Below are 15,134 nucleotides of genomic sequence, written 5' to 3'. Positions count from 1 at the left end.
GCTCAAGTGATTTACCTGCCTTGGACTCCAAAGTGCTGGGATTACAGGTGTGAGCCACCGTGCCTGGCCTCATTCATTCATTCTTTCTTCTTCACATTCACTCATTTATTAAGTTACTTGACATTCCTGAGCTCTGGTTCAGTGTCAGGTGCAGGCCGATGCCGTCCTCCACACCCCCCGCCCACATCCGCCACACTTTCAGATGCCCCAAGAACTTGAACTTCATTTATTACAAAGAACTGGGTTCACTGCATTGTATGATGAACAGCGAAGCCTAGAGGGGCAGCCCAGGCTGTGGCTCCAACAACCTCCCCCAACATGCCCAGCCCTGCATGAAGTCCTGGGTGGGTGAGGTCACCTGGACTGGGCCTTGGAGCTGTCCTGTATTTATAAAACCAAATGGGTCCAAAGACTCCTGGAGATACATACATATATATATATATATGAGACATAGGCTTCCTTTCCACAGGGCGTTTGTAAGTGGGACTGTTGACACCATCCCTGGGAGAGAAGAAAGTCGGCTGTGGCAGGGACTGGTCCCAGAGTGAGCCTAGGCGCTGCATCAGTTTGAGTGGCTGGTTAGCCTGGACCCTGGGCAGGTGTGGGGCAGCCCATCCTGCCAGCCACAGGAAGCTCTAGGCCACCTGGATTTGCAGGTCCTCGTCCTCGTCCAGGTCGCTGGCTCCATCCCCGGCCTCCTCGGTGCCAAAGCGAGCACTGCGGATCTTCCCGAAGAGGGGAGCGTTCTGCTGCTGCCTGCGGAGCCTGCGGGGTTGAGGTGATGGGAGGTTAGAGCAGCCTGGCCGGCAGTCCTCCAATAAGGTGGCTGCAGCTGGTGCAGCAGCAGTTAAGCCTTCCCTGGCGCTTTCCCCGCTGTCTCATCTCCTGTAATCTCCTTATATGATAGAGGTGCCATTATCACCCCCATTTTATAAGCAAGGAAACCAAGGCACAGAAAGGTGAAGTCATTCGCTCAAAGTCACACAGATGGTGGGGAGTGGGGCAGAGCTCTGAACTGAAGTGGGTGGTGCCAGAGCAGCTGGGCGGTTAGAGAAGTGAAGGAGTTGGCTCAAGGTCATGCTGCGGGATTTGAACCCAAGCCTGGCTCTCAGAGCACAGGCAGCAGAGTTGGGTGGTGGTGACGGTGGCGGTGGGCTGAGCCCTCTACATTCCCAGTGTCAGTGAGAAAGGGCTCAGCCCCAGTTCTTCCTCACATTAAAATTCCTAAAGTCAAAATTTACGAGCAAAACTTTGACTCTAAGAAGAGCTGGTGAAGGAAATGCCGATCCCTCCCCCCACCCCCCAGCAAAGTGGCCACCCCGGCTGCATCTTACTGGAAGGCATGAATTATTAACACGCAAGGGAGGGGCACAGGCGGGGGCCTCCATTACTGCACAGTGATTTAGTGAGCTGTCCCCGGAACATTAAAGCACGAAAAGTTGGAAAATAAAACGACACAGCGGTCCTGGGTGGCCCCACCCTCCCGGATGGAAGCACTTGAGAGGCCCAGCAGAGCCTGCCTGCCCACTTCTGGAGTTTATGGCTCCTGAACAATGTGACCCAGACTGCGGGAAAGCCCCAAGGCTAAGTGGGCTTTTGAAGGGTGTGTCCTGCGGGGTCAGAGTGGGCAGAGCCAGCCAGGCATGGGTCCTGACTTGGACCCATGCCTGGGCCCCTGCACAACATTTTATGGGCATCATCCCAGGCGGGTGGGGAAATCGAGACTCAGTTTACCATGGGACAACGGCTGTTAGGTCTCTGCAGCCCATACTCTAAGCCACAAGATCTCAGCGAACAGCAGCATATAGTAAATGCTCAGTAAATAAGGGCTTGGATGGTTGATGGCTGGGGTGATTCTGCCTGGCCACCCACGAACTGTGTGGCCATGGAAAGACTTACCCTCTTGGGCCTTAGTTTCCTCATCTGCCAGCCCCCTAGGAAAAAACATCTTTCCTTTCTCTCATAGAAGCGGTGTGATGCTGAAGCACAATATGTAACCCAAATATAAGCCCCTCCCCAGCAGTAGTAGTAATAGTAGTAATAGCAGCAGCTGCTGACAATTACTCAGCATTTATTATGTGCCAGGTGTTTTCCTTTCTCTCTGTCTCTCTGTCTCTCTCTCTCTCCCCGCCTCCCTCCCTCTCTCTCCCTCTCTCTCTCTTTGTCTCTTTCTCTCTTTCTTTCTGACAGGATCTCACTCTGTCTCCCAGGTTGGAGTGCAGTGGTGTCATCACAGCTCACTACAGCTATGAACTCCTGAGCTCAAGTGATCCTCCTGCCTCGGTCTCCCAAGTAGGCGGAACTACAGGCACACACCACCATGCCTGGTAAGTTTTGTATTTTTTTTGTAGACATGGGGTCTTGCTATGTTGCCCAGGGGTCTCGAACTCCTAGTCTCAAGCAATCCTCCTGCCCTGGCCTCTCAAAGTATTGGGATTACAGGTGTGAGCTACCATGCCTCGCCTCCAGGTACTTTCATAAGAATGGATCAGCTCATTTAATGCTCACAACAATCAAGAGGTAAGAACTATCACCATCCCCATTTTACAGATGAAGAAACTGACACAGAGAGGTTAAATAAGTGTCCCAAGGCCACACAGCTGCTAATGCTGAGCCAGGCTTCACACCATTCAGGCAGTCTGGCTGCAGAACCGGGCACCCTCTATTCCACGAAAGAAGAGAATGCAAGTAAATGCATTCTCAGGGCCCGGCACCGGTCAATTCTGTGATCCGGCACAGGTCAATGCTGTGGCTCCAATGCTCCTTGGGCCTCCCAGCTGTGAAGTGGGAGGGACCTGGACTGAAGTTTTCTGATATCACCTGGCTCTGTGATTCAGAGTGCTGGGAAGGAGACAGGGCTGGGGGAGGGAGGCAGAGCGTGCTGGGTGGGGCCTGTTGGCAGTGGAGGGGATCCAGGCCTGGAGCTCCTCCACGATTCCCTGCTTGCCAGTCTCTCAGATCCCTGATGTCCCGGTGTCACCTGGGCCCAGTAACCCTGAACACTGCTTATTCTTCTTGTCCATGACTCTGGAGCCCTGCTGGCCCCACCCACTGTCCCCCCCACCCCCGCCTTGGGCCTGACCTCTCCAGCCCGCCCTTCCGGCCCTCACTCCGCCCACCAGCCCTCCCACTAGAGGAGACAATTCCAGGGCCTGCAGCTGGCCTGACTTCCTGCACCCCCTGCCCTGCTTTCCTGGCTCTGGCCCTTCCTGCCCGGAGGGGAAGGGATTCTGGCTCCAGGCACCTGGACCTCTTCCTTCTCCGTCTCCCCCTCCAGCCTTGGTTTGGGCTCCATCCCTGACTGGAGGGTTCCCTGGCTGGAAGTCTCTGCCCTGTTTTTGTTCCCTGCCCGGGGCCCACCTGGACTGCAGGTGCTCCAGTTGCACTTGCAGGTTCTCACTCTGCTCCGTCTGCTCGTCCAGCGACCGCTGCAGCTTACGTGCCTGGTTGTGGGCCTCGTCCAGCTGCGGGGGGGTGAGCAGGGCCGAGAGCATGAGGGTCACCCAGGGCTGGGCAAGGCCGGCCACCCGCCCAGGGACAACCACTCCCACCGCTGTTCCCTGGGAAGGTGCTCCTCCCAGAGCGTTTGCTCCTTGAGGCCTAGGCTAAGGTTTACCTCTTCCAGAAAAGCATCGCTTTGGTTCCTCTCCATCCCCTTTGCCTCCTCTTGCACATCTACCCATCCTCCCAAGCCCTGCACTACTGATGCAGCCATCCACCTCCTATCCTTCTGTCCCCATCAGTCTGTCCATCTGACCATTCGTCCAGGGAGATATTCATCTGCCCATGGAGACAGTCACCCATCACTCCCCATCCATTCATCTAATCAGCTGCCCATCCAGCATGCCTAGCCATGCCTTCCTGCTCTCCCGGACACACCTACCTTCCCGTCAACCTGGCCTTTCTCCCTCTCCATTCGTTCTTCCACCCACTGACCCAGTCAGCTGTCCATCCGTTTGTCCACTGTCTACCCATCCAGCCATCATCTGTTCATACATCCATTGGAACCACCCATCCATCCGCCCGCCCTGCTTCTCTCTCCCATTCATCCATCCACTCATTCCTTCATCTATCGGTTCATCCATGCACACATTCATCTTGTCTTCCGTTCATTTTTCTTCCTATCTTCCCACCCACATGTCTATCCTGCCATCCATTCATCACACACCTACCCACTCTACCCTGGGCACCTCCTGAGAGCCAGGCTTGTGCCAGGCACCAGGGGCTGAGAATGGAGAGGCCAGGAGGGCCCTGCGGCCCCCACTCCTCCCTGGCTGAGGTCTGTGGCTGCCCCTGCCCCTCCGTGGTCCTCACCTCATCCTCAGCCTGGGCCAGCTCCTTCTTGAGCTCCTCCACCCGCAGCCGCAGCTTCTTCACCTCGGCCTCGTGCTGCTCCACCCGCCGGTTGGCATGTGCCAGCTCTGCCACCTTCTCCTGGAACTGCTTCTTCAGCTTGCCATGCACATGCTTCAAGTCTGCCAGCTCCTGCAGGGCACAGGGATGGGGTGGGAGGGAGGGGGGATCAGTATCAGCCTGGGCGCCATGCCAGGGAGTCCCATGAGGTCAGGCAGTTCTAGGGATGCTGGGTGTCTCTCCTTCCCAGAATCTCTCCATCTGCTGTCTGAAATATCAGCATTAGAGCTTTGGCTGAGAAGCCAGAGGCTGGAGGTGCCTTCTAGGGAGGTGAGAGGGCTGGGTGGGTGGAACCTGTGGCTCCAGTTTGGATGTGTAACTTTCAGATGCTACTGGATCTGCCCTGGAGCTGTTGAAGCAGAATCGGGGTTTCTGGGGAAGGATGAGGTCTGGCGTCTTCAGGGGCATATACATGGCATTGAAAGACCTGGGTTCGGAATGAGCTAGGCTGGGGAGTAGGTGGGTGTCTCAGAGCCCAGAGTGGTTGGGGAGAGGAAGGGCAGCCAGCAAAAGAGGTGTCCACTCTGGAGCTCTGTGAGTTCTCCAAGCCTCAGTTTCCATATCTGTAAAATAGGAATAGGCATTGCCTGAAAGTCTCGAGTCCATCCTTTTTGTTCCATCTCTACCGACTGCAACCTGGTCCAGGTCTCCTCCCTCTCTTGCTGTCCAGAGAATGTCAACAGTTTCCCCCCAGCCTGTATTCCCATCCTCTGTCCACACAGCCTGCTCACACTTTCCTCCTGCTTTAAACTCTCTCGAGGAGGCCCGCCACTCCTGCCTCACCTACCACATCCCCCCGCTCACTCCCCTCCAGCACACTGACCTTGTTCCTCCAAAGCTCTGTGTCTCTTTCACCACGGACATTTATTCATGTTAGTCCTAACTTCTCTCCATCCCCTCCCCTAAATCCACACACTACCAGTCAACAGCTGCTTTTCCTAGAGAACTCAGTTTCTTTATTTATTATTCTTTTTTTGAGACAGAGTTTCTCTCTGTCACCCAGGCTGGGGTGCAGTGGTGCAATCTCAGCTCAGTGCAACCTCCGCCTCCCGGTTTCAAGCGATTCTCCTGCCTCAGCCACCCAAGTAGCTGGGATTACAGGCGCCCACCACAATGCTCGGCTAATTTTTGTATTTTTAGTACAGATGGGGTTTTGCCATGTTAGCCAGACTGGTCCCAAACTGCTGACCTCAGGTGATCCGCCCGCCCCAGCCTCCCAAAGTGCTGAGATTACAGGTGTGTGCCACTGCGCCCAGCTGAGAACTCAGTTTAAAATTCACTGCCTCCAGGAGACATTTCCAGGACCGTGGGCCTAAGCCAGGTCTCCTGGTATCCCCTCTTCTTGCTGGTGACCATGAAGCTGTGTGATTGGCATGAATCTGTGTGACAGAGAGAGCCACGTGCACATCCCCCAAGTGAGCCTTCAGCTCCATGAGGGCAAGAGGGGAGGCCACATCTGTCTGCTCAGTGCTGTGTCCCTGGCACCTAGAGTGGAGCCTGGCACACAGTAAGTGCTCAATGAATGTGGCTACTATAATTACCAACTGGTCTAGCACACAAGGTGCTCAATACATGCAGCTACCATAATTATCACCAGGCCTGACACACAGTAGGGAGGCTACGCTCTGGGAGGTGGCGGCCCCAGCACTGGCCACTCCACTCCTTGCCCCACCTTGTTCTTCTCGAAGAGCGCGGCTTGGCTGGCCCTCAGGTCACAGTCCAGTGCACTGGCTGTCTGCCGCCGCCGCCGGGCCAGCGCCTCCTCCAGGTCCCCGACCTGTGCCCGCAGCTTCTTGTTCTCCCGTTCAAGGCCCAGTTTCTCTGTCTCTAGCCGCTCCCGGCGGCCCCACTCCGCGGCATTTTCGGCCTGCAGCCGCTCCATCTGCAGCAGGGCAGGGCAGAGTGAGGACTCCCAGGGGAGGGGGCATGCAGGGCCTGAGCTGGACGCCCCCACCACCTCCTGGAGCCATTTTTGGCTCCAGGAAGCAGATCCAGCTGCATTGGCTATAATTAAGCTGGGCTCATTTCATGGTGTACAGGATGTGAGAGCGCTTCTGGCCTCTGTATGGGAGAGAGGCCTGCCTCCTGCAGATCAGGACACCCTTGAATGTGGCTGGTCCCCCTCAGAGCATAGGCCTGGCCCCTGCCCTTTTCCCAGTGACCCGCTGATGGAGGCAGGGCCCCAGGACCCCTAAACCCAAGTCCTCCTGGGTCCCATCCATGGCCTCACCTCGCCCCTCAGCTCGGCCATCTTCCGGTCCATGCTGGAGCGTGCACCGAGCTCATCCTCCAGGTCCTCAGACATGCGGCCCAGCTCATCCTGGTGCGCCTCCTTCAGGATGCTGAGCTGCAAGGATAAGGCCCCACCTGGTCATGAGAACCACCAGGATACAGCCTGGAACCAGCTCCAGGGGTAGGTACCAGTGCAGGAGTGCTCAGCGCAGAGCCTGAGGCAGCACCCAAATGGGGCAGGCACCAGGTATTCCAAACAGACCTCAAATCTGACCACTTCCGCTCCTCCCAATGTCTCTCTTCCTCATTACTGTCTAGCCTCCCAGTGTCTACTCCTGGCCCTTCTCCGTCAACCCATTTTCCACAACAGCAGCCCAGAGGGAGCTTTTAACAAAGATGAATGCAATCATACCACCCTCCTCCCACGAAGCCTCTGATGGCTCCCAGGTGCCTTAGGGTAAAGTCCAGCTCCTCTCTACACTCACAAAGCCCTGCACGATTGGGTGCCTACCCACCATTCTCCCCTTAGTTCACTGTACTCCAGGCACCATGGACTCCTTTCTACTCCTCAGACACACCAAGTTCCTGCCCACCACAGGGCCTTTGCACATGCGTGGAACATTCTTTCTGAGACACTTCATAGGACTGATTTTTCTTACTCTCAGGCCTTGACCTAAAGGTCCCCTCCTTAGGGATGCCTCCTCTGTCCACCTGGCTTGGAGGAGGGGCCTCCTCATCCCACTCCCCACTGGAAAGCTAGCCTGGGAGGATGGGGAGCTTCTGTGTCTGTCACCTTTGTGTCGTTGTATGGCCTGGGCACAGGGCTGCCCTCAGTGTATAGTGACTGATTCCAACACTGCTCTGCACACAGATGCATCAGAATTGCTTGGCATGCATTTAAGACAATAACATTTCTTGTGGTATACAGCAAACCCCAACAAACTGCTGCTCCCTCCAACACATGGATGAGTTTTCGACACACAGTGTTGAGGGAGAAACGTCACATACAAAAGAGAACCTTTATAATTTTCTACTAAATTGTACATTTGTGTTTCCTTTGCTTTTCTTCAAAGGATTATACTTCATAATTTGAAAAGAATACAAAACAGGGTCCTGGACCCAAGCCTGAAAGGTGCTGATTCAGGAAGGTGGAGGTGAGGTCTGGGAATCTGTATTTTAGGAGATTTCCTAAGAGATTCTCATGTAAGACTAGTCTCGGTCACCTCCAGGACAGTTTCAGACTCTAAAGGTCTGTGATCCTCCCAGCTGCTAGAAACTGACTGATCCAGTGCGGCGTTCCGTGGGTGGCTGCGCCCTCTGGTGGCCACTGAGGCCTGCACAGGAGGCAGTCGTGGCAGCTCAGCCTGCTCTGAGCCCCGACACCTGCAGTGGTGGATTCCCTTCTCTGTAGCCTCAGTTTCCCCATCCGTAAGGTGGGGACATGAGGACCCAGCTCCCTGGACTGCCATGAGGCTTCAGTGACACCTAGTACAGATAGGATCCCAATGAACGCCACATCCAGACTTCTCCTCTTCATCTTGGTCTACAAGGTCCCCTCCTGCGGCCTCGCCTCTCACTTCCTGCTCTCCAGACACTTGGCCCTCCCTGTTTCCCGCACGTGCTGGGCTTGTTCCTGCCTCAGGACTTTGGCATCGCTGTGCCTTCTGCCAGGAACACTCTCCCCTGTATCTTCTCAAGGACAGCCTCCTCTAGCCCCTTTAGGTCTTGCCTCAAATGCCACCTTCTTAGGCCTTTCCTGACTTACCACCCCATCTCTCTCATTCTGTTTTGACTCTCTCATAACTCACGAATCTGCCTGGTGACTGTCGGTCTCCCCTGCCCACAGCCCCCACAAAGTGAGCTCCTGAAGGCAGGGACTGTGCCTACCCAACACTCAGAACAGCTCAGAATTAAATAAATAAATAAATAAATAAATAAGGCCAGGCATGGTGGCTCACACCTGTAATCCCAGCACTTTGGAGGCTGAGGCAGAAGGATCACTTGGGTTCAGGAGTTTGAGACCAGCCTGGCCAACATGGTGAAACCCTGTCTACTAAAAATACAAAAATTAGCCGGGCGTGGTTGTGGGCGCCTGTAATCCCAGCTATTTGGGAAGCCGAGGCATGAGAATCACTTGAACCTGGGAGGTGGAGGTTGCAGTGAGCTGAGATCACACCACTGCACTCTAGCCTAGGCGACAGAGTAAGACTCTGTCTCAAAAAAAAAAAAAGAACGACTGTCAGATGGTCAGACGAATTAATGAATGAATTCTCTCTTCTATTTCCACTACTGAAATTCAACAGTGTGATCCTGCCATCTCCAGGAAGCCCCTCTGGTCTCCAAGACTCACCTGCTTGAGCATCTCCTGCTTGGTCTTGCTCAGCTCCTCATACTTGATCTTCCACTGGCTGAGCTCCCCTTCTAGCTTCTCAATGTTCCTGCTCAATGCCAGTTTATCCCTAGGGAAGGGACAGACACAGGGGTGAGCCCACCGAGGCCCTCTGCTTGGAGTCCTCACCAAAGGTGGCCCTGCCGTGTACCCTCTGCACTTGTTGAGCCCAAGTCCAAAATCCTTGCCTTGGTATTCGGGCCCAGGCGCCCTACGTGACTACAAGCACCCTGGCTTTGCAGTTCTCCTGGAACTGCATTCCCTATCCAAGTGCAAGTGCCCTGCTCACATTGCGGGGAGTGGTTGGGGTTCCAGCGCACTGAGCAGCCCCGGGCAAGAACCTCTCTCCTGCTGTACTCCAGGCTCATCTGAAAATGGCTCCAGGAGGTGGCAGCCCCAGCACTGACCACTCCACTCCTTGCCCCACCTTGTTCTTCTCGAAGAGCTGTCAAAGACCACCCTGCTCCTGTCTGTTTTGTAGACTATGTTCCCTGCAAGGCTTGGTCTGAACACAAATAGAAACGCTGGAAAACACTGCCCAGTGACCTGGAGAGAGGGTCCTCTCTTGCCATCGTCACTGTGTGGGATCCCTACATCCTCCCATAACCGCCACCCTGCCTTGATCTTGAATGAGGCACTGTAGGTAAGAAGCGTGATGCCTGGCCCTGGCAGAGTAGGTGCTCACCAATGGCTGAGCTCAGCATCACCTTCCAGCACGCTGCCCTTCATAACCCCACACCACACTGGCCTGTCTCTCTGAGAGTGGAAAACTCCACGCCTCCAACATGGGGTTCCCAGAGGGGACGTCACCCTGTAGGAGGCATGTTGAAAACCCAAGGGGACATTTTTGGCTATCCCAGTGATTAGGGGTCATTTAGTGGGCGGGGGCCAGGGTGCCTGACTCCCTGCAATGCCCTGGGCGTTCTGCCCATCAGGATGCATTCTGCATCCTACTGAATGCACGCACAGCCCACTGGACATTGCTCGGGGTGGAGATGAGCTGAGCCTAGAGCCTCTGATTTACATCGAAACAGAAAGTAATGTTTATACTAACACACACTGAATTTTCTAGGAATGGAATCACTGTATAAACTGAGGGAAGACTGCACTTTTCTTTGTTTTTAGAGACAGGATCTGGCTCTGCATTCCAGAGACTGGAGTGCAGATCACAGCTCACTCCCTGGAACCGTACTCCCTACCAGAGGGCAAGTGCCCAGCTCATACTGTGGGGAGGGGGTCAAGGCTCCAGAGCACTGGGCATGTCTGGGCAAGTACCTCCCTCCCGCTCTGCCCCAGGTTCATCTGTCAAAGACCACCCTGTTCCTGTCTGTTCACAGCTCACTGCAACCCTGAACTCCTGGGCTCAAGCGATCGTGCCACCTCGAGCTCCCAAAGTACTGGGATTACAGGCATGAGCCACTATGCCTGGCTGCACTTTTCTTTGTTCAGAACTTTACCAAAGGTTGTTCATCTCTCAAGAAACCTCATCATCACAGTGACACTACTTGTGTCTTTAAGTTGCTAACTCTGCACACCTGCATGAGCCGCCTTTGTAGCTGTCCTGCGAGGTGACTTAAATGTGCAGATACATGTAAGCCTTCAACACAGCACCTGACTCGGAGCGTGTGCTATGTGTTTGCTGTTGTAACCATCGTCACTATCATCCCATGTAAAGACACCCACTCTGACCACTTCATCATTTCTTCTGGAGGAGCTAGCCCAAGCCCTTCCATATCACAACATGTGTATTTTAAGTTACTTTCAGGCTGGGTGCAGTGACTCATACTGTAATCCTGGCACTCTGGGAGGCCAAGGCAGGTGGATTGCCTGAGCTCAGGAGTTCAAGAGCAGCCTGGGCAACAAGGTGAAACCCTGCCTCTACTAAAAATACAAAAAATTAGCTGGGCGTGGTGGTGTGTGCCTATAGTCCTAGCTACTCAGGAGGCTGACGCATGAGAATTGCTTGAACCAGGGAGACAGAGATTGTAGTGAGCTGAGATAGCGCCACCGTACTCCAGCCTGGGCAACAGAGTGAGACTCTGTCTCCAAAAAAAAAAAAAGTTACTTTCACTTCTACTTTATATTTCAGTTAGTGCACTAGGTTGATTTTTTTGCTTGTTTGGCTTAAACAGTCAAAATTTATTCTCTCATATTTCTAGAGGCTAGAAGTCCAAGATCTAGTTGTTGGCAGGGCTGGTTCTCTGAGGGCTGCGAGAAAGAATCTGTTCCATGCGTCTCCCCCAGCTTCTGGCAGTTTGCTGGCCATCTTTGGTATTCCTTGACCAAAGATGCAACGATGTCCACAGAAGCATCATCCTGATCTCTGCCTACATCTTCACAGAGGCATTATACTGATTTTTTTTTGAGACAGTGTCTCTCTCTGTCACCTAGGCTGGAGGGTACTGGTGCAATCATACAATCATAGCTCCCTCAGCCTCGATCTCCTGGGCTCGAGCCATCCTCCCGCCTCAGCCATCCAAGTAGCTGGGACTACAGTGGCACAGCACTATTCCCAGCTATTTTTTTTTTTTTTTTTTGGTAGGCTGGGCACAAAGGCTCATGCCTGTATTCCCAGCACTATGGGAAGCTGAGGTGGGTGGATTACCTGAGGTCAGGAGTTCGAGACCAGCCTGGCCAACATGCTAAAACTCTGTCTCTACTAAAAATACAAAAATTAGCCAGGTCTGGTGGCACATGCCTGTAATCCCAGTTACTCGGGAGGCTGAGGCAAGAGAATCACTTGAACATGGGAGACAGAGGTTCCAGTGAGCCGAGACTGTGCTACTGTACTCCAGCCTGGGCGACAGAGTAAGGCTCTGTCTTTTTTTGTAGAGACAGGGTCTTGCTGTGTGGCCCAGGCTGGTCTCAAGCAATTCTCCTGCCTTGGAATCCCAAAGTGCTAAGATTACAGGCATGAGTCACTGCATCTGGCCATTATATTGATTTTTTTTAAAAAGGGGTATGTAGATAGGTTATGCTATTGATGTATTTAATTTCTGGACAGAAAAACTGCAGAATATTCATTATCATCAAGCTCATGCCCTCTAAACTGCCCTGATCAAGGTCACTGGTTACCTCCACATTCTAAATCCAATGGTCAGGGCTCAGCCCTGTTCTTACTGATCACTCTGTCCTCCGGGAAACTGTTTCTTGTGGTTCCCCTTCCCCAGCCCGGCTTCCTTCTCTTGTGTCCTCTGCTGTTTCCCTTTCCTCTAACAGACCTCTAAACTTGGCACTTCAGGGCTGGATCCTCTGACCTCTTCCCTATCCATACTCACTCCTTGGCCCTTGGCCAGGCTCATGGTTTTTTTTTTGTTTTTTTTGTTTTTTTTAATATACAGAATCTTGCTCTGTCGCCCAGGCTGGAGTGCGGTGGCACAATTCTGGCTCACTGCAACCTCCACCTCCCGGCTTCAAGCAATTCTTCTGCTTCAGCCTCCTGAGTAGCTGGTATTACAGGTACCTGCCACCATGCCTGGCTAACTTTTGCATTTTTAGTAGAGATGGGGTTTCACCATGTTGGTCAGGTGGGTCTCAAACTCCTGACCTCAAGTGATCTGCCCACTTCAGCCTCCCAAAGTGCTGGGATTACAGGCGTGAGCCACCGCACCCGGCCCAGCTCATGGCTTTCAATATCATCTCTTCACTGGTGACTCTTGCATTTTTACCTCCAGCACAGGACCATCTCATGAACTCCAGACTCATTCACTTCCCCAGCTGCCTCCCTGCCATCTCAAACTCACAGGTACAAAACCAAGGTCCCAGCTGCAACCTACCAACTTCCCTGTCTCCATTCCTGCTTTTACCCTGCCCACAGCCCTCTCCCCCAGCTAGAAAGTAAGTTTCAGGAAGGCAAGGGCTTCTGTCTTATTTAGGGCTGTATCCTCAGGGCTGAGCACAGTGCCTGGTCCAGAACAGGTGCCCAGTAACGTATTATTTGAATGAAGAAATAAAAACTTGCATTGAGTTCTCGGGTGGAACACCACTGCTCCACAGTTCCAAGACACAGCCTAAACACTACCTGTCATCTTCGTGAGTCTAAAGTTCTGTCATTCTGAGGGTGCTCACCTGGCCCTGCCCCTGCCCCCTCCTGCCTCCCACGACTCACTCTCGCTCCTTGAGCAGCACCTTCTGGGACTCATCCAGTCGTAGCCGCAGGGCAGTCAACTTGGAGGCCTCCTCCTCCATGGTAGCTGTGTCCTCCCAGGGCAGCCGGCTCCGCTCCTGGCGGCCTGAGCTGCCCCGCGGGCCCCCGGCCCCCATGCTGCGTGCCTCCCAGCAGTCCTCAGACTCCTCCGGCATGCTCTTCAGCAGGCTCTCCACCAGCTCCAGTTCCTGCGGGGACCAAGGTGGAGGCTGGAGCAGTGGCCGCCAAGCCAGGCCCTGGGTCTGAGATCAGCTTGATGGGTAATCTTGGGCAAGTCACACAGTGTCTTTGGGCCTCAGTTTCCTCTTCTGCTGCCTGCCTCTCCAGCTCTGGAGAAGGAAGACACGCCCTGCTCTGGGCCTCCCCCTTCACCTCCTGGAGCTGCAGTGTCAGCCGCCATGGTTCCCTGTATCCTAGAAGATTCCCCAGGAGAGGTGGTGAGCTCCCTGTCACTGGAAGTATGCAAACCTATAGTGGGGCACTGATGGGAACAAATGGTGAAGCAGGAATTCCTGTAATGGCTTAAGCCTAGATTCCTTCCAAAGGAATTCCAGCTCTAAGATCCTGTTTTTTCAGGGGCAAACAGTAAGGCATGGGGAGACTGGTGACATGGGCAAGCAGTGCCTGTGAGGAGAGCCAGCTCTCAGACAGGAAGCAGTGAGAAATTACGAACCCAGGGCCGAGACCCCTTCCTCCTTGCCATCCTCCCCTTCTTCTCTGCCCCTGCCATCCCCTGTCTCTGACGCAAACCCACAAGGACCACAGCCCCTGTTCCAGCTTCTCCCACAGCCTTTCCAGATGAGTCCAGGCCAACCTCTTCCTGGCCCGGCCCTCGGTTTCTCTAGCTGGACTGGAGTGGTGGCCCTGAGGACTCCCTGAGGAGTGAGAGGTACTCTTCTGTATCTCAGATTATCCAGGTGGGGGTGACAACTGGTTCAAAGCCCCGTTTTACGAATGGGGAACAGGGAGAGACAGGACTTGTTCTGGGCCACAGCATGAAGAGGCTGGGCTGGAGGACAAACTCAGACTGCAAGCCTAGGGCTCCTGCGACTGCCCACAGCCCTCTGGCCTGTGACGGACAACTGGAACAAGGACAGGACAGGAACGCATTGTGCACAGTGAACACCACCTCAAACACCAGGTCGCCCCAGGGAAGAGGGGACTTCAGCCACAGGAGGCAGCAGTGCCGGAGCTAGCCTATGGGGTGGAGGGGGCTGGGCAGGAGAGAGCAGGGGGCAGTCTTATCTGGAAGAGTTGGCCTGTCCAGGGACTGAGCTGGGGACAGAGCTGGGGAGCTGAACTAGGACCCTGCCCCTAGGTGGTTTTCTGGTAACAGGCCTGCTGGCTCAGGAGAGGGTGCCCTCTGCAGCAGTATAATCATATTTCACTGCAACCTCGACCTCCTGGGCTCAAGGGATCCTCCTGCCACAGTCACAGCCTCCCAAGTAGCTGGTACTCCAGGTACGAGTCACGTCGTCCTGCCCTCCTGGCACTTTTCACAGCTAATTCCTACTTATCATTCTGGTCTCAGCTTGAATGTGCCCTCTTCCAGGAAAGCTTCTGTGAAGCCTGCGTCAGGGACCTCCTCTGTGATCCCAGTGCCCTGATTTCCCCCACCGCTCAGCTCTGATTGAATCAATGGATTCAGCTCTGCTACGAATCAGCTAACTTCCATGCAAGCTGCTGGATCCCTCTCCTGCTCAAAGGGGATGATTCCTTGGTTCTGTTGACTTAGCAGGTGTGGGAGTGGAGGTATCACAGAACTTGGGATTCTCCACCCTGAGGTCTCCGGAAGGAAGATGATGTGAGGCCCCACAAGAGTAGAACCCGACCTGGAGAAGTGAAACCTCCAGGAGGCCAGGCCTTTACTAGCTTGTTTCTGAGCCCAGAAGCTCAGGCCAATCGGCCCCGCCCACTTCGAGACTGGGGCGCGAACGCCGCGCCCGCGCCGCG

The 15,134-nt window shown here is 54.3% G+C and overlaps 1 protein-coding gene across 1 annotated transcript in view; it reads right to left on the bottom strand.

The window, feature by feature from the left end:
* Positions 1-211: 211 nt before the first annotated feature.
* The window catches only part of CCDC102A (coiled-coil domain containing 102A), a 19,532-nt gene continuing 4,609 nt past the window's right edge, over positions 212-15,134 (bottom strand). Inside the window, exons 3-9 of the mRNA XM_011971928.1 lie at positions 13,143-13,390; positions 8,996-9,104; positions 6,644-6,760; positions 6,086-6,295; positions 4,315-4,485; positions 3,361-3,464; positions 212-765 (exon numbers count right to left, since the gene is read on the bottom strand). Coding sequence (XP_011827318.1) covers positions 636-765; positions 3,361-3,464; positions 4,315-4,485; positions 6,086-6,295; positions 6,644-6,760; positions 8,996-9,104; positions 13,143-13,390 — 1,089 coding nt within the window. The 3' untranslated portion in view covers positions 212-635. The remainder of the gene's footprint in view (positions 766-3,360; positions 3,465-4,314; positions 4,486-6,085; positions 6,296-6,643; positions 6,761-8,995; positions 9,105-13,142; positions 13,391-15,134) is intronic.

The sequence above is a fragment of the Mandrillus leucophaeus genome, unplaced genomic scaffold (genome assembly GCF_000951045.1).
Source record: "Mandrillus leucophaeus isolate KB7577 unplaced genomic scaffold, Mleu.le_1.0 Scaffold125, whole genome shotgun sequence".
Lineage (NCBI taxonomy): Eukaryota > Metazoa > Chordata > Mammalia > Primates > Cercopithecidae > Mandrillus > Mandrillus leucophaeus.
The sequence above is the reverse complement of the archived record's forward strand: the minus strand, read 5'-3'. Positions and strand labels throughout refer to the sequence as shown.